Source organism: Culex pipiens, chromosome 2 (assembly GCF_016801865.2).
Source record: "Culex pipiens pallens isolate TS chromosome 2, TS_CPP_V2, whole genome shotgun sequence".
Lineage (NCBI taxonomy): Eukaryota > Metazoa > Arthropoda > Insecta > Diptera > Culicidae > Culex > Culex pipiens.
Genome location: NC_068938.1, coordinates 3741371 through 3761411, shown reverse-complemented (window position 1 = coordinate 3761411; position 20041 = coordinate 3741371). Strand labels below are relative to the sequence as shown.

The 20041-nt window shown below is 36.4% G+C and overlaps 1 protein-coding gene across 1 annotated transcript in view; it reads right to left on the bottom strand.

The window, feature by feature from the left end:
- The window catches only part of LOC120412474 (mitochondrial carrier protein Rim2-like), a 30136-nt gene extending 11088 nt beyond the window's left edge, over positions 1 to 19048 (bottom strand). Inside the window, exons 1-2 of the mRNA XM_039572963.2 lie at positions 18046 to 19048; positions 1827 to 2073 (exon numbers count right to left, since the gene is read on the bottom strand). Coding sequence (XP_039428897.1) covers positions 1827 to 2073; positions 18046 to 18092 — 294 coding nt within the window. The 5' untranslated portion in view covers positions 18093 to 19048. The remainder of the gene's footprint in view (positions 1 to 1826; positions 2074 to 18045) is intronic.
- Between the last annotated feature and the right edge of the window lie 993 nt (positions 19049 to 20041).

Sequence of the window (20041 nt, the reverse complement as noted above, 5' to 3'; positions counted from 1 at the left end):
CCTGCAAACTTCAATTTTTGTATTTTTGTAAACCTTTATTTTTTTATTTTTGTAAACTTCAAATTTTTGAATTTCTGTAAACTTTGAATATTTGTATTTTTGTAAACTTCGATTTTTTGTATTTTTGTAAACTTCGAATTATTGTTTTTTGTAAACTTCGAATTATTGTATTTTTGTGAACTTCGAATTTTTGTATTTTCGTAATCTTCAATGTTTTGTATTTTTGTAAACTTCGAATTTTTATATTTTTGTACACTTCGAAATTTTGTATTTTTATAAACTTCAATGTTTTGTATTTTTGTGAACTTCGTATTGTTATATTTTTGTAAACTTCGAATTTTTGTATTTTTGTAAACTTCAAATTTTTTATTTTTGTAAACCTCGATTTTTTTTTATTTTTATAAAATTCGATTTTTTGTATTTCTGTAAACTTAAAATTTTTGTATTTTTGTAAACTTTGAATTTTTGTATTTTTGTAAACTTCGAATTTTAGTATTCCTGCAAACTTCAATTTTTGTATTTTTGTAACTTCAAATTTTGTATTTTTGTAAACCTTTATTTTTTTATTTTTGTAAACTTCAAATTTTTGAATTTCTGTAAACTTTGAATTTTTGTATTTTTGTAAACTTCGATTTTTTGTATTTTTGTAAACTTCGAATTATTGTTTTTTGTAAACTTCGAATTATTGTATTTTTGTAAACTTCGAATTTTTGTATTTTCGTAAACTTCAATGTTTTGTATTTTTGTAAACTTCGAATTTTTATATTTTTGTAAACTTCGAAATTTTGTATTTTTATAAACTTCAATGTTTTGTATTTTTGTGAACTTCGAATTGTTATATTTTTGTAAACTTCGATTTTTTGTATTTTTGCAAACTTCAATTTTTTTATTTTTGTAAACCTCGATTTTTTTTTATTTTTGTAAAATTCGATTTTTTGTATTTCTGTAAACTTTGAATTTTTGTATTTTTGTAAACTTTGAATTTTTGTATTTTTGTAAACTTCGAATTTTTGTATTTTTGTAAACTTCGAATTTTTGTAAACTTAAAATTTTTGTATTTTTGTAAACTTCGGATTAATATTTTTCTAAACTTCGAATTTTTATATTTTTGTAAACTTGGAATTTTTGTTTTTCTGTAAACTTAAAATTTTTGTATTTTTGTAAACTTTAAATTTTTTGTAAACTTCAAATTTTTGTATTTTTCTTAACTTCGGATTTTTATATTTTTATAAACTTGGAATTTTTGTTTTTCTGTAAACTTCGAATTTTTATATAATTGTAAACTTGGAATTTTTGTAAACTTCATTTTTCTGTATTTTTGTAAACTTCAATTTTTTTTTTAAACTTGGAATTTTTGTATTTTTGTAAACTTCGAATTTTTATATATTTGTAAACTTGGAATTTTTGTATTTTTGTAAACTTCGAATCTCAAAAAAAAACTTTGGAACAAGGACAACCTCTAGGGACAAACTTGTCCCAACTCTCTAACAAAAAGTTATTATTAGAGATCGAACGACCTGATTGCTTCGGGAGCGTTCTTTTATTACGTAACGCGAAAAATCGGACTTTTAGACCCCCTCCCCCCCCCCTCGTAACAAAATTTCCATACAAATTTTAAAAATTTTGTATGGAGCGTAACATGGCCTCCGACCCCCCCTCCCCCCCTACTGCGTTACGTAATAAAAGAACGCTCCCTTCTTCCCTCCAACACCACCAAATCGCTTTCGTGCGTGGGACGACGACAATGAGATGATTGATGAAGTCAACCAAGTGTTCTCAGCTGACGCACGCTTATCTCCTCTACTATCTATACTCTCAATACATACCGATGGCCGGCGGCGGCTCAGCAGCGTGCTAGCGCATACCCGCTGTCTGGAATGGTGCTCGGCGGAGTTGCTGTTGCTGCGCAGATGCTCGTTCGATCCGCACGACGACGAGGACAACTTACCGGCGCCGTGATGATCGGTCACGATACGCGGCGGCACGCTGATGAACGAGGCGGACGAACTTTGGAGACGCGTTTTGACCACTTCCAGCGGGCATGTTACCACGGCGCCAGCAGTACCTGCGATACTGGAGAGAAAGGAAAGGAGACCGTTAGTGACATCTGGTGGCGAGTAGATAAAGTATGAAGTTGCATGCAATTTAAGCTATTGCGTAACACGACATCTAGTGGCAATTTAAGTTAGCATGCAGTTTCATCATGATTTGCATTTGTACTGTTTAACCCCGTCAATCAATTTCTCATCAAATGGGTTAGGTAACCGCGATGCACCCACCACGTTGAAAGGTTCTAGTCCGAGACTCTCCATTTCAGTGTAGTACCCTTGTTATCGCGAATACTTGTCCGGCGCGCAATTCCTGCAAACGTGACGTGCTCGTGGTATGTGTTAATGGTCACGTACACACACGTTTTTTCAGTTTGGTTCGAGCCTGAATAGACAAGGTTGTGGGGCTTGTAAATTACTGGGCTTGGGATTTAACTGCCTTAATTAGTAGCGATAAGATATAGGTGAGTGTAGAGCAGGTCGCCTTCGAGCACTCAGGGATTATACAATTCCCAAGCCCTTTCTAGAAACTTGGCCATGATCTTCCAAAAATATCACCCTCCCTCACAAAAGAAAAGACTATATTTAGTACGTGTACTAAATTTGTAAATCCCACATGGCTCACGGTGGTGAAATGCTTCCCATTTTAAAATCGCTCAACCGATTCCGCGAAACCAGCTCAAACAGCATCCTTTCTTATCAGAGAAAGAGAGAGAGAGAGAGACTTCCTGCGAATATATATTGTATAGTACTCTCACAGTTGACCTGCTTCAGCATGACTTGGAAAAAGCTGGCTCCCTCCTCCTATCTCGGCTGTGACGTTTCGCTGATGCAACCAAGCGCGAATCAAGTGCCTCGTTGAAAGACGCCTACCAGTCGCCACTTTGGCACCGGCACCGGTTTAATCCTAGAGCAAACTAGTTCCACCGCACACTAGCTACTATCAGGAAAGGAGGACTTGCTGATGCGGTTTTGAAGCTGACGTTCTGAAACGTGAAAACGGTTCTTTCGACGTAGTTCAGCCCACCTAATCAGCAGATGTTTACTAGTTCCAAACTGTTTGCGCGTCGACTTCCCGAATGACGTCCAACAAATCCGGATGATTGAAATCGGTCATGGACTGTCCACGCGAGGTTCGTCCAAATATGCAAAGTCACGTAGACAATATCCCAAAAAAGACAAAAAATATCCCAAAGTTATGGTATTTAGGACACTCTTGCCCGATAAGAGATCTCCCTAACCTTTGAGTAAGCTTGTATGGACGAAACATTCTACACATACCACCGCGATGCATTGCGCTAAACGATCTTCTCGTTGATCACGCCTCGATCACATGTGAACGTTTTTTGTACCTTTTTTTGCGAATCCGTCGCGATCTTCGCGCGAGGTGGACTTTGGACTGTCGCTTTGGTCTGGCGGGGATCGTCGTCCCTGGTGGAAGATTTTTCCGTAATTTTTTTCAAGTTTTTAAGAGAAGTCATAGTAAAAAACCGCGATTTTAAAGGTCATGTAAACTTTACTGTAATTGTATGTAAAATTGCATCAACTTTACATCAATTATACATTTTTATTTTATTTAGAAGATTTGTCTCCTTCATAGATTTTTTTAAAGAAAAAAAAAACGCAAATTTGAAGCACCGTTCCGTAGTATCTCTCCTCGCCGTATTCGTGCGTGTAAACACACAAAAAACGCGCACAAATGTGTTACGGTATTTATCTTGGCGCTGCACCCGCAAAAAAAGAGGTGCCATTAATTTTACTGCACACACCAACCAATAACCTTGTCTTGCCTTGCCCGCGTCGGAACTGGTGACTTGGCCTTTCGGAAGAAGGCGTGTTTGTGTATATTTTTGCAAAACGAATCAACCGAAAAAAAAAGGATTCTTAAGACAGTGCAAATTTTTATTTTTATTTTTGTGTTTACCTCGAAAATACCAGACGCCACTGCTGCCGCGGTTTTAAATTAATGTTTGTTTTTGTTATAAAAGCAGATTCGCGCGGTGGCAATTTGAGCCAGCACTCGAATTGGATAAATCAATTGACACTGGTAAATTTAGATGGAAATTGCCGCAAATTGATATTTGGGGCAGGACGGAGCCGGTATTCGTTAGAGTATGGGCGCATGTGACAGACTTGTGATCTAATCTAAATTGGATCTCAGTAATTTCGACTCGTTTTGACATTCATCGTGAGAGTAAAATTTGTCACATAAATAATCTTTTCAGTATAACACTTCGTAGATTATATCAGAAAATTTTAATTTTTATTAATACCTTTCCAATAAGGCAAAGATATTTAAGACACAACTCGACAATTTAGAAGTTGATGTCAGTAAACGCTTCAGTTTCGTCAAGGTATGATAGATTTGGGTTCCCTGAACACGCTACAATCGATAGAATTGAAGTTTAGCTAATTTCCAGCCAACAAAAAAAATTATAAATTTCGAGTATGGAAGTATCCTAAGCAACCATGCGCACCCACGTTTACTTATGAGAAAGCAAAAATAAAGGTGTGCGCATGGTTGCTTCAGAGGATTCCGCAGCATTTTTACCCGAAATTTTTATTTATTGGCAGGAAATTCACTTTTGAATGGAGCGTGTTCAGGGTGCCCAAATATATCATACCTCAACTAAACTGAACCGTTTACTGTCATAAAATGTCAAGTTGTGAGATCAAATGTCAAATCTGACAAGATTCTGAAGGTCCAATCACAGACAAATAGACGTAAAGCTCTTTCTAAACCCATCCATCAATAGTAAAACTTTTATTTAAATGACATAAAATTCGCCACGGCAAATTTAATTCACTATGACTATTTTTTACACATTTAACAGTTGAGTAACTTTCTAGAATTTCTGATTTTTTTTCAAGATTTTCAATTTTGTATTTTTTATGTAGTTGAAAATAAGTCCATGCATACCCTATTCCAAATGAAGCAAATTTGCATAATTTTTTCATACAACATTATATACAGTTTTGCGGGCTGGCCATAAAAAAATTGCAAATGAATATTCAAAAATCTTTTTCTTGAGAAGAGATTTTTTGAAGGATTTGGTGTCTTCGACAAAGGTTATTTTTAGAACTTTCCAGTTGAAAAAAAATGTGCACGGAAAAAATCCGATTTTTATTTGACTTTTGATAATAAAAAGTTTTATTCCCAAAATTAGCATTTATTATTTTTTCTAATAGGTCGATTTTTTTTCTAATAGGTTTAAGGGGACTAAAAAATGCCTCATTTATGCTAGAATTTAGGGTGGTGCAAAATCTGGAACCGGAGATGTGTATGGTATTTTTGAAAAAAAAATTGAAAATATTGTCAACCAAAATGGCTAAAATTATTATTAGATGCCAAATCAAATTTGCAAACGAGTTCAAGTTATGAGAATTTTTCGAAAAATCTAGATTAAATTTTCAAAACAACCTATCCGTCATGCAGATAGGACCTTTTGAAAATTTTGTATAGAAACAATCAATTTTTTTTGCGCAAAAAAGCACCCCTGCAAAACTAATTTTGAGGAGCTGAATTTTTCAACAGCTTTCTTTTTTTACTTTGTTGAGTTGTTACAGTCGATAGAAAATAAATGTTATGATAAAAGAGTTTTTTCACAGTGTTATCTAATAAGTTTACATTTTTCCTATCGTGATATCCTGGAAACTATTGGTGCAATTTTCAATGTTCAAAATTCAATCCCTATTAAATTTACTGCTCTTTAAAAAAATAATGCTGCAATTAATAAATCTTTCCCCTTCTTTATCGATTTTTTATGTGTTTGTCACATTTTTGGATGATAAATTAAACATTGGATTTTAACCCACTACAACCTAACCCCGCCTTTAGACGGGCTTCGATCTAAAAAAAACAATTTTCCAACCGATTTTTGATCTTTAAAAAGCATTGGAAAGAAGAACTCTTAAAATTTTAGAAAATTTCAGGAAAGTTTAACTTGTTTTATGATACTTTTCCAATGTTTTTAAAAATGTCATTTTTTTACGGGTCAACTTTAACTGTGTTTTTACTAACATTTCCTATATTTTTAGTAAAAAGAAGTATGCAGTAATTGTTCTAGTGTCCCAGACAATGCCTCTACGCATTTTTTGCAATTTAAATGATGATGGTGCCATTCTATAGCAGAAAATGTGAAAAACTTGCAAAAAAAATCAAAAATTGACTGTAAAAACGTGAAAAAATTAGGTATTCAAAATGTAATTATATTAGGTGGTAGAATAGGCCAAATACTACCAAAAACAAACATAAACTAAACAAGATAAATGAAAATTAAAATACTAAAAATGAAACAAGAAAATCATTAAACAAGAGAAGTAAAGTTTTTCGTAGAACAAAAGTTGCTCAAAATGACCTCCTGAACACGGGAAAAATAAAAATTTTCGAAAAAAAAATTTGGGCAGTAGGGGTTAAACATTAGATTTTAAGTTGCATTGCAACAAAGTGCGTTAAAACATAACTTGGGACATTGAAAAAAAGTACTTGCACATATCACAAAAGCAACAGTGGAGGGAGGATACGTGGAAATGCCGTACCAAATACTCCGAATCAGTTAGATCGGGTGTGTTAAAGTATAATTCTCGATTAAATTTTCAAAAGGTCCTATCTGCATAGGAAACCCATGAGGGATAGGTTGTTTTGAAAATTTAATCTAGAATTGACAAATTATTATATTTTAAAGGGGGGAGTGAAACAGAGCTTTAGAATCAAACAAACCTAAATTTGTTTGTGTAACATATTACAGAATGGATATTTGGAAGATATCTTCAAACTATAGGAACTTTTCCAAAAGGTTTGAAAAACAAGACGAACCGCTTAACGAAGAATTTGAAATCTCGTGATCACCAAGCGAAAACAACACACGTGGTTCCGGAACTTTCGTGACATATTTACCATCCCTGGAGGTTATCGGAAGTGCCCTGACTATGAATTTTGTGTAAATATAACCGGACAATACTGCTCAGATAAGCCGCAGTCAATGGAAGATTTCGAGAATCCTACGTGGACAAACAAAAAAACAAATCTTATTTTCGTCTCAAGTGAGGAAGGGTTCATTGTCTGACAATCAAGCAGTATCAAGTGTAAACGCACATATTTGGATTTCCCTAACCCTTTAACAAGTCAGTTCGGTGCTCTGTACAAGGTAACTGAAATTTGGATTTTTTCTTTGTTAGAAGTTAATCTTTTCACAAGTATTTAGCACGATTCCCTTTTTGAACTGCGAAATTCGCATGAAAACTCAAAAAATCTAACTCTCAAAAGTCCGATCTTCAGTTACCGTCTTCCAAAATCCCTAATCTCGAAACCTTTTATTTGGCTGCCGCCGCTACTGACGTCAATGGCTTCTTGATTAAACATCGTGTGATCTCCATGAATCACACATGCTCGTTTTGAGATTAAAAATAGCGCACATTATTTGGTCTGTGAGGCTCCGACTTTTAAATACGAAAAAAAAATCACACAAATCAGAGGTCGGTTCCTGGGAGCTTCGGACAAACAAGCCCCTCCACGAGGATGAAACCGCATTCGCGATCCCTAACGCACTTGTTTGTCCGGACAAACCCCCGATTATCAGCACATTTTATTCGAAAATGATGAGCCCGAGGTGGTCCGGGTCATCTCGTGTGTGTGTGTGTGATAGATAGGAGGGTCCAGTTTAGTCCGGATTCTCATCACTTGGAAGTCGTAAAAATGAGTGAATTTCGAGCGAATCTGGGATTTGCTCAAGCGGTTAGTCGTTAGGGGAATCTCGCACAAGATTGGGAATATTCCACTGATTCCACTTCTTTCCTTGTTAGATAATTCTGCAACGTTATCACATGCGAACCTGGTGACGCGGCGGAAGTATAGACGACAAGGCAGGTCGTCATCCTGTAACGTTACAAAGAACTTTTACGAGGGATTTGCAATTTTCCCTTGTGAAATTCTTGAGTCACGAGCTTTCTTTTGTCCCCGTGATCAAGTGCCGATGGACGGCACGGCACGGGTAATTAGCGATCCGCGAGTTCTGACCAGGACAATCGAAAGGTCCATATTTGCTGCGAAAGTTGGCGGACCGGTGCGAAATCTGATTAGCACCGTGATTTAGTGCGATTCGCATTCCGGTTTTTGTGAGACCGGTGCGAGATCGGGAATGCAAATTTGCTGGTTTTGCGCAGAAGTTGAGCGAAATTGGCAAGGTGTTAGCACGACGTTGAAAATACTTGAAGATCTTTCGGACTATTACCAGGGACTAGTTAGTAGAAGGTACTTCCTAACTTTGTCACCTAGTTGTCCTCGGTCCAAAACTATTCGCGAGCAATTCCTTAACTTTAGTCGACATTCTATTCATAGAACAAGCTCGCACAGTGTCGTACGCTCGAGAATCAGGTCGACAGCCGCCGCCGTCGTTTGCAAATAAGTGAAATTCTTGCACCCCATAACCTACCACAACAACTATTGCCAACCAAGTGCGCGAGGCCAAAGTCCTCTATCGTAATGAAGGCAATTAAAATCCCCCGACGGTGTTGTTTACGTTTTCCCAAGGGTGAATCACCCCCTCGTCTTTTTTGTGTAATAATTACAACCTTTGAAATCATCCTCCTTCTAGACTAAGTCCGGCTCAAACTGGGTTAATCTTGGCACCTGCTCGGATAATTAACAGGCGAGATTTACCATTGCTAAATCCCTCTACTCATTAAAGATAATAGCTCTTCAAAGGTGGGGGTAACCCAAAGTGACATTTCGGTTATCTTATCACGAATCGCAGACAATTGCAAATGCAGATTTCGCGCCGAAATGCGCCGTAACGTAACGGTTGAGGTCAGTATCAAGGTTGCGAGCTTCCAAATCCGACTCGTAAAAGATATCACGGATTTGTGGGACTTTATTTGATCAATAATTGAAAGACACAGCTAAAACTGTCTTAAGGTAGGTAATAAATCGAATATCGAGCAAACAAATTAGTCGGAACCTCTTTCTTTTGCAAGTTTGTTGTCCGAGATTTGTCAAAAGTGAAATCTTAATGGCTACGAGCCAGCCACAAAGTTGAAGGTCAAGCAATTTTTAATAAAAAGTCACATTTGTTTCTCGAAACAATGTAGTAAACATCTTCCCAGTCAGCAACCACAGTTTTGAGGACAGCAAATTGAGCAAAATCACGACAGGTTTGTTTTGTCGATACCTCGCGCGTGAATAACGTTTTCCCGAGTCCTTCTGGCCAAAGAATCGTAATAATTTCACCGTCTGATGAAATCGCTCGCAACCACTTGGCGTCGCTTGTCAACAGAGACTCTAAAGCTTTGCACTTGCACAAATATTTATCTTGCACAAGAATGTTCATCTCGAACGCAAGAATCCTTTTGCGTCGTCGTAAAGGAATCGCTTTTGGGGCGAAAACATGTTGACGACCACGATTTTTTTGTGGAAATGCGCTGAATAATTTAAAATTAAATTGGAGACGGAGCAGTCAATTGTGTGGGGAAACAAACAGGCCTGAATAATGAAAGATTTGAGTGACCTTTTGATATTGAATCCTCTGTGAGGAAGAGGTATTGAATAAAACATCTACCTATAAAAAGATTCTGATATACCTAATAGGTATGACATAAGACTAATTCTAATACTTGACAAAAATGTATGAAGGAATAAGCCTTCAAAGGAATAGCTTGATGCTTGACTGAACTAGTTCATAGTAGAAGACTTCAAAACTAATCCCACTTGAAAACACCCTACAAAGTTGCAAATCAATCAAGATGTTTTCCGAATGTCCAGGCATCCAGACTCCATGCAGTTTCGTCCAGTTCCAACTATTCCGCAAACCCAAACCGTGTCTGTCTTGTTTAGCAAATAGACCTTCTTTCCAACCTCATCAAATTGATAAGAATTCCTTCGCAAAAACAACAACTCCCACGTATCAGCGCTTCCAGAGCACCTTTTTGTGCGCTCAGGTGGTGGCGTTCTTATCATGTGATCAACTTGCAGTGGACTTTGTAGCGCTAAACTGGTTTCGCTGAACAACTATAGTTGTTGTCTGTACGACGTCTCATTCTACGAACACGTTCACGAGACTTCGAAGATCGCAACTTGAGGAGGTTGGATTTCATTGAGACAACAATAGTCCCTCGACTCAACGCTGTAAGTCTACGTGATGTTCGTACGAAAAAAAAAGAAAGTTTCGTTGATAGAGCCCCCCACAGCCACTCACAAATACGCGCAGCAGATCTTCGCCGTCAATGGAAAATTCCATTCAATACGAACCAAACCAAACTGGTAATACGGCGCGATAAGATAGAGGCGCGCGCGAACGCGTGAGTTCGATTTTTTAGGGCATAATTCACAGACAACCTATTTATAGCTCGAGCGCCGCCAGTTCAAGTCGAAGGACGTGGCCTCCAGCGATCGGTCAGTCGGTCAACGATGTCGATACCAACACTGTCATGAAGGATCATGACGGGTCGTTTCCTGGGCGAACTCGGGATCTCTTCAACATAGATATTCACTTCCCCGTAGTCTTCAAACCTGTCCCCGATCAAATGTGATCGCAACCAGTCTGGCTCAACCAGAAGTGGTGTGGCTAAAAACAATAACAACAAGCCGCGTCGTAACAAAAAATAACCATCATCAAAGTTATTTTTAGCTCGCCATGTCCACGCGATCAACTGCTGCTTCTGCTAGCTACAATAATCAGCGCGAAATGTGGTTGCAACCGGTGCAGAGGCATGTGAGGCGGGTACCGCTATAATGCGATCAAGTGCTGAATTAAAATGTTACAAGCAGCGTAAAGTGGCCTCAGCAGAACAGAAGAGTAATATTTAAATTTGCTGGGATGATAATGACTTTGCGTTGAGTAAGAGGGTATACCCCATGTGAGTGTGGGATGAACAATTGAATGCACTTGGATAGCTATCTGATGAAGTCATAGATAAAACAATATTCTGGAAATCAACTCGAACATCTCTTATCGAATAGTCTTTCACTCAAGAAGACTCATCTTTAACCTTTTTCTTTGATAGTTGGTGAAGAACAACATCAAATATATGATATGTGTTACATACACGGAGAAAAATGAATTCCCAAAATCGTGAACAAGTGTTCATGAATTTGAGAACCACGAACAAAGTGTTCAAATTCCATCATGGTATTTTAACACGTTTCTTTTTTCAAAAACGTACCACGGGATTTGAACACTTTGTTCGTGGTTCCCAATTTTATGAACGCTTGTTCACGATTTTCGGAACTCATTTGTCTCCGTGTAGGGGAACAGCATCTCACTCCATCGTGCCTCAAATGTTGCCGTACCAGAACATTGACGTTCAATTGCAGCTCATAAAAAGCGTTTTCGATTGATATAGAGTGATAAATAGTTCAATAAAACAGAAAAAAAAGTTGAATTTTGGAAGGTTGAAAAATTAATTTGTTGATCATAACCTCTTTTTTGAGTAATTTTATCTAAACAATGTGTAAAAATGTGAACTTGATAAAAAATGATCAGAAACTTATTATGTGAAGAATTTGTAGAATTATTTTTATTACATTAGTCCAGTCTCGGTTATCCGGTTATCCTCGGAAAAAAATCACTTCGATTAATCGTAACCAGGGCAATAGTTTTATATTCTTTGAATTATTTTAAGTTTTTGAGCTCAAATATGACCCCGAAAACCATAAAAAATATTTAAAAATGGTCGCTGATATCTCAGGAACTTATGGTTCGATTTTCAATGTTAAAAAATGAAATTTGTGATTTTTTTTGGCTCTTTTCATTAAAAAATATTTTGAAAGCGTAAAACAATTCGTAGAAAATCAAAAAATTTCATGGGTGCTCAACCCAACCTATGACATTTTTGCCGATTTACATGTGTGTAACAGTATAAAATATCGTAGTAATATTACATTTGGGAAGTGGTACTTCTTTTTATCAGAAAAAAATGTAATTTTACCACTTTTCTAGTGCAATGTCACTTTTTCGGTCTAAGTTGAGTTAAAATTACATTAAAAACGTTACTTAATCCACCCTTAGGTGGTTGGTGCCTTCCTCAAATTTAAAGGGTGCTATCCAAAATAGACACAAAAGGGCGGTGTTTTTCAGTGTTTTATCAATTTGACTCATTATTCATACCACTAGATTGGGTAGTCAGATCTTCATATTGCAGGGCTCTTATGTGCTTACAACTTATGAAGGGTAGTCAGATCTCCAATCCAATTCGTGCTCGTTGGAAAGGTCTTTTAATTACCTATCCAAAGATAGGTCGCATGATATATTTGGACAACGTTTTCATCAAAATATCTGAGCTCTGGCCTCCAAAAAGTGTATAAATAACACTTAAGTGCTTATAACTTTTGATATGGTTGTCAGATCTTCAATGTCTTGGACGCGTTGGAAAGGTTTTTGAATTACCTATCCAACGATAGGTCGCATGAAAGATCCGGACAACGTTTTCATCAAAATATCTGAGATCCGGCCTCCAAAAAGTGCATAAATAACACTTAAGTGCTAATAACTTTTTATAGGGTTATCAGATCTTTAGTGTTTTGGACTCGTTGGAAAGGTCTTTCAAATACCTTTCTAAAAATGTATAGCATAACGGTCTTTCTTACAAAAACCACCCTTTTTACAATCTTGGGAACTTTTGTCAAAATCGTTTTTTTAGCATAACTTTTGAAATACTTTACTAAACATAATGGTATCAAAATATGACCTATGGGACCTGTAGACGGATCTAAAAACACAGATCCGGACAAAATCGGTCAAGCCAGTTTCGAGAAAAGTGAGTGAGAAAAACAAATCTACGTCCATCCACACACACAGACATTTGTTCAGAATTTGGTTCTGAGTCGATAAGTATACGTGAAGGTGGGTCTACGAGGTCGAATAAAGAAGTTCATTTTTCGAGTGATTTTATAGCCTTTCCTCATTGAGGTGAGGAAGGCAAAAAGAGGTAATATTCAACCTTCCAAATTTTAATACGTGCAAATCGGACCATTAGTTGCCAAGATATCAGTAATCAAAGAATGAGGACTGATTGAGCAACACTGAAAAAATACTATTTTTCTGTATTTTGTACCTTTGCATGGCAAATTTTATCAGCATTTCGAGACTTTTTTTTGAAAAATGGTGGGGGCTTTTTTTAGAAATTGAAGAACTACAACTTTTTAAAAAAGTTGTCGAAAAATGGCTAAAACTTTAATTGCATTTTACATTAAAAAATGAAATTCAAAAAACAGCTTTACTTGATTGAGATTTTTTTTAAATCACGATATAAACAAAATATAAATTTTGATTGCTCTTTCTAAAATTTTCTGAAAAAATGGAATTGTTTGTCCCCTGATGAAACACAATAAATATTGATTTTTTTAAATCGATTTTTAGTGACAAAAAGTAATCCAAAAAATCCACAAAACAACGTTATCCGTATATCAATTTTTAACGGTTATATCCATACAAGTTTGCCAAAGGCACCAAATCGATAAAAAAAATTAAAAGATGCAATTTTTAATTTTTGCATACCGTTTTGTAAAGACAGCTGCCTAATTTGTATGGAAAATGATATGGACAAGAAAAATCAGTCCTTTAAATTGTGAACAAGCGTTAATGGAATTTGAACCCACGAACAAAGTGTTCAAATTCCACGGTAATTTTTTGAAAAACGAAATAACCTCATAACCTTTTTTAATATTAAGGAGATACTTTTTCAATTCATCTAATTCATATACTTATCTTAACACACTAAATTAAGCCTAATACATAGTGTAGTGTTTTGGAACTACTTTCATTTACAACATTGGTATAGTATTTATAGATATTAGTAGTTCATAAGATGTCTTCAAAGGATTGTTAGAAGATAGCACATCAAATTTGATGAATTTGCAATCTTTCGCCGAATTTCTCTTAGAAGAGGAAATGTTTCGACTAACACTAATTCTTCTGAAGTTAGGAACTTTGGCATCTGCTTCAATGTACATAAATCTGTTGATTTTCCAGGATTTAACTAGTTCGAAAAGTTTAATATAAACATAGAAACTTTTAAGCAATTTTCTTTGAATAATGTTGCAAAAACACGTAGGCATTCCATATATCAACAAAAGGACAAAAATTGACGAATGGTCAGAAGTTATGTGAGTGTCCAATTTCTTTAAACTTTGTAATATATTTTACACTTTAGCCCATCATCGACACGGTACTTGCTATGAATATTATCAAGAATGAAATTCCAAACTGGGAAAATTTGCATGAAAATACCAAATTACGGTATTCTGATCAAATAGCGCTCTTGGTAATGCTGAAATAGTTCCTAAAAGACCATGACATCATACCATGAATTTGTTTTGGAAAAATCAACTAAATACAATTTGTTTATACAAGAAAACTATAGAATACAAAACATCAAAGACATCCAAAACAAACATCAACTTGGTATTGCTGAGGTCTTTCTTAAACAAATTTTAATCTGTAAAACCACAAAACATCCAACAAGTTTCTATGTCCAGCTAGATTCAGACTTCAACAATCTTCGGACTTGTCACCACAAATCACCGTCGGTAACTCGTGATTTTAATTGCTACCACATGTCAACTAGGCGTGTTTATCTTTACCTGCTACAATATAAATCATCATCATCCCCTTATCAGAAGAAGTGTTGCACCTTCAACTGCGCATTTATAGTTTATAATATCTAATACCCTTCCCTCAAGGATAAATCACTGCACTGCGCTGCTGACAGGAACTCAAGGCGCCAACTCATCGCATTCCGTCGTATCGAAATAGGACCGTTTAGTATCAACTGTGTACTACAATATCTAACACTCAAGTACTCCAACCGGCATTTTGGCGTCCCTGGAAGGTGTGTGCGAAAAAACTACGCCGCCACCACACCAAGTTCAAGGTTATAAAACTACGACGTAATCTTTTTTATTTTGCTCTCCCGCTGCTGTCAGTGTCTTGGTTTCGATCCGCCGGTGAAATCGGTTCCCGGACGCGGACACACCCCGCACACCAAAACATTGTAGATTGTGTCCGCATGCAGTTGTTATGCTTTTTCCCTGAAAAGGGGAGGGGGGAAACATAAACATGCAAAGATATCTCCGGTGCGCGCCCGATAGTGAGAGTGTTTGCGTGGAATTAGCGAATTGAGTTTGAGTGGGTAACAATTTGAAAGGGATTGATAACACTCATTAGTTTGTTCCAAGAAGGACTTATGTTAACAACTGTTTTGAAAAGTACGAAAACAATTAACTACTAAACAAATCAAGATAGAACCTTATCAATTGTTCCACCCCACATTTTTAAAAGCAAAAACCGGAAGGAAAAACCGCTCCGCCAACCCTCAAGTGCCGCAATACTACAATAGCGAGACCTTACTCATACAATAAAACTTTAACGATCATTCAGATTGGAAGGCAAATTCAAAACAAGTTTCTAAAAATAGTCACAGCGAACGGCAGTTTTATGGAGAAAGAGGACGTAGAAAGGGGGGAGGGAGGAGAAGTCCGTTGCATTTGCTTCAAAGTGTGTGAGTAATGAACTCTAGTTATTAGTTTTATCGCTGACTGATAAATACTGACAAGAGTAATACGTACTTTATGCAAATACAGATAACATTCCAGAGGGTACTTTATAAGTTCATAATGTGTAATGAGAGCAATTCCAAAGTGTCTAATAATTTGCGTTTCATTTACGTATTTATTGATAAAATTTAATAAAATTTATCATTTTTTTAAAACAATGAAAATAACGAAAAAATGTGACCAGAAGTCGTAAAAGTGGCGTACGACAACCTCGACACGTACGCACGATCGTGTTTATACACAAACGAGTTTTACGAAAAAGAAGCAAAAAAAAACAGCTGGCAATGTGTGTTGGGTGAGCTTTGAGGAGTACACTGAAAATTGGAGACTGAGTTTGTGCAACTGCAACTGAGCAACCGGATTTTTAATTTAATGAAGTAAAGTTTTGAAGTATTTTTGATACAAATTCACGTCATATGTCTTTGTGTTGAAAAGCAATGTAATTTTATTACAAAAGAACTCATAACTTTAAACAGGGTTGGCAGATTTTCTTCATTTTTGGTAATTGTAAAACCGAAAAGATCATTTTTTGAATTGTGTCCCTTTTCGCAGTGAATAAGTAAAAATACCTTAATTTGAGCTAAGCCAGCGCAGGTTTAGTTATCGAATTTAGATGTTAACGAAGTTGACTTTATAGCTGTCGGCCAACATTGCTAGTACCAACCACTAGTGTCTTCGTTTTTAACTACAAGGACTTCGCCGCCCTGGGCTCCTAAGTGTTTGAAAGTATGGCACGGAGCGACGGCGCCGAATACTCATATTTACACAAAGAAATTTAGAGCGCCCGCCGCGGGATTCGAACCAGCGACCTCTGGATTGTGAGTCCAGTGCGCGGTCCGACTGATCCACACGGGCGGGACAATTTAGATGTACCTAATGTTATACTGTGAAAGTTTTAAGAAACGCGATAATATTTCGTATTATTTAACCTGCAGCGTTCTATCTTAGAAAGTAATGGTCTGATCGATTTAGTATCTTCGGCAAAGTAGTTGGTATTGGTAGAAGCAGTTTAGAAAAAACGTAATCGCTAAATTTACCTACTTATTTACTTAAAACTTTTAAAACATTTAGTTTTTATAATTTTTTATGTTTTTGATGACAAAAATTAATACTTTCGGGAAAACTTTATTTTATTTTATTTTTTAATTATTTTTTGCTTTTCAATAGTTATTTTTAACCGTTCCTGAATTTATTTATGAAAAGATTAATTAATTTACCAATAAGTGTATAGCTACAACCTCAGAAAGAAAAACTAACCAACAAATTCTAGAGTAAAACCTTCTATGAATTCTTTAAACAGAAAAAGTACGTTTTAATTGAAGTTTTCTGAATTTATTTACCAAAGAACTTTGTCAAATTCTAATATCTCGGCAACTAAAGGAACAATGATTGATGTTAGAAATATAAACACGGTTCTATTAATAAATTTATAGATACAGACTCGATTTTCCGAAGTCCTCGAACAATATGCGCATCAAATCTTCGGATAAACGAGTCATGGAAAAACAATATTATTTCACTGTCTTGTTTACTCAAAAGTTATTTTGGAATATCGAATTCATAATGGCGGCCAAAATGGCAGTAATGAAATAGTAATAATGCATTTGGTAATGTAAGATGTAACAGGCAATCAACCACTCAAATTTGACTACAAAAAAACGAAGTTGACTTTATAGCTGTCGGCCACCATTGCTAGTACCAACCACTTCCTTTTATCTACAAGGACTTCGCCGCCCTGGGCTCCTAAGTGTATGAAAGTATGGCACGGAGCGACGGCGCCGAATACCCATATTTACACAATAGAGCGCCCGCCGCGGGATTCGAACCAGCGACCTCTGGAAATTTGACTACAATGGATTGTAAAACTCAAATTTGATGTAAAAATTGAGAAAAAAGAAAATACTAAAACATTTTTTTAATCATGATTCGATTATTCGAAGTTCCTAAGATAAACGTTTCCTTGGCCTCGAATAATCGTATTTATGATTAAAAAAACGGTTTCGTATTTTCTATTTTCTCACTTTTTACATCAAATTCGAGTTTTAAGACACATTTCAGCCAAATTTTAAGTATAAATTATGAGAAACCTTTTAGACGAGCTTTTTTTTAAGTATTCCATGATTCGTACATTTCCCCCTACAAAACAAATATTCTAGAAAATCTTATTTTGCACAATTTCAGAGTCTAAAAATCGCATGTTAGAAGATAATCTAGTTGATGAAAGTATGATATATTATGGAGAATACTTTTAATGAAACAAATTGTTAGTTAATAAGTTTGGGAAGTGTTACAAAAATATTAGTTGATGATATTTAAATTCGGTTAGTTACATGTTTTAGTAAGGATCCCAATTTGATCTTGCATTGTTTTATAACATTTATGAATATTGAATTTTCTGAGTTGGGGGACACACAGGAAAGTGAATATCGATAAAAATTAAGAACAACTTACCCTCCAGCGAAAAGATGAATTAATGTATCTCGCTCACGATTTGACATACTTTTTAAAAATTTCTGATATTTTGTTTTTTTTTTCTTTACTTCTTCCCTTAACCGTGTATTACGAAAATTAACACACCAACACAGCAACGAAAGTTAACTTTTCTTGCTCTCTTCGTCGCACAATACCAACGTAAGGGCGCGCACAATTTTTTTTTTACGTTTTTTACTACCCGAAATCGTTATTATTCTTTCACGACGTAAAATTTTCGTGATAAAAACAAATTTCCGTATTCTTCTGATTTAAACCCGAACCGTTTTTTGTTGCTTCTCAAGTAGGCCACGGAACGAACTACAGTCACATACTTTTTCCCCCCTCAGACGTCGTTCACTGAAACTGGAAATATCAGCACGGGCCCCCTGCGATGAGGAGGGGCGAAGCACTGGCGCTCCTCGCGCTCAGCTCCGGCGGAGCCGCGAGCTCTCTGTGATGTAATCAGAGCTGCTTCTGCTGCCGATGGAACCGGTTTTCCGAATTCTGACTGGTTCTGTTCTTTTTGATGAAGTTTAATTTGGTGAAAGTAAACACGAAAAGACACCAAAACAAGGCCAGAGCCACAGAAAACCAACGAGTCCTGCGATGGTGAAATCTCTCTCTCCCGGATGACAGACGGCCGACGGCGAAAAGTGAGGTTAGGTTTGGTTGCTGCTGCTGCTGCTGTTGTGCGATTAGTTCCGAGGGTGCAAGGAAACTGAGCCGATTCTCCGGCCACTTGCCGTATTTAACAACACACAGGCGCTCTCGCGGTCAATCACAATAACAACAACAACGAGGTTGATTCTTCTTGCCACTCTCTCAAATACAGAGTTTAATTTGCATCAATCACTTTCGATTAACTTTGCTTTACTTTTTTTCCTCTTCACTTTATCAGAACACGTACGATTTTTTCGCTTATATTTATTTTTGCTTTCTTGCGAGCACATACGAATTTCACGTCCGAACTGGTTGCTGGTTGGTCGATGACTGAACGAGCTGTCAGAAAAGGCAGAGAAATTTCACAACGAGGCGACATTCGTAAACTACGAAACGGGCAAGGTGCGCAGTGCGCAATGTGAAGAAGGTTTATAAGGTGAGCAATTCTTCACGAAATCGGTAATTTTCATAATATTTCTGGAGCAACATTTGAAAGGGGCGCATAAGCACAGCCAGAACTATTTTGCAAATTCCGAGCAACCAAGTAACTATTTGACAAAACCCGCAGTGTTAAAAGATAGCTGAGAAGGCCAACTATTGTTTAACATTCCGAGTTTTGTGAAAAAGTTACCTGTTGGCTCGGAATTTGCAAAATAGTAGTAGTGCAAATAGTCGATGTTGACATACCGTCATCAGGGGTGACATTGGGTATGGAGGGTGAGATTGTGTCATACAAATTTCAGCATTTTTGTATGACCCAATATCACCCCTGATGACGGTACTTTGAATGTGTTGGTAAATTTCAGACTAGACCAAGCAACACACTTTTTCAGATAAACGTATTTCCTAACTGGCTGTATAACCAATCCGCCTCGTTGTCACAACTTGTTCTACAACTCCTGTGAACTGGAAAAAGCGCACTTTTTTCTATTGTATAACTTGCCAGAAAAAGATGCAAGTTATCAGAGTAAGTTGTACAATTGTATTTGACAACACTGTGCTAGCTAACGAGAGATTCAACGAAAAAAAGGGGGCGTGGTTTACGACTGTTCTGTCAAATCAAAGCGCACACTGAAAAGGAAAATTAGATTGAAAACAGCTGTCTAACCGTTGACTAACTTACATTTAAACAAACATTTCTTATTAGAATTTCAATCAACGACGAAGCTAATTAAAAAAGTACGCTTGTTTCTGCCTGATTTATTTAAAATAATTCAAAATTAATTTAAAAAAAAAAAACAATTATGGCACGCAGTCTACCTGTGATTAGTGTGAAATTCCCTGCATGATGAACTTTTAGATTTTCCTTTTTTGA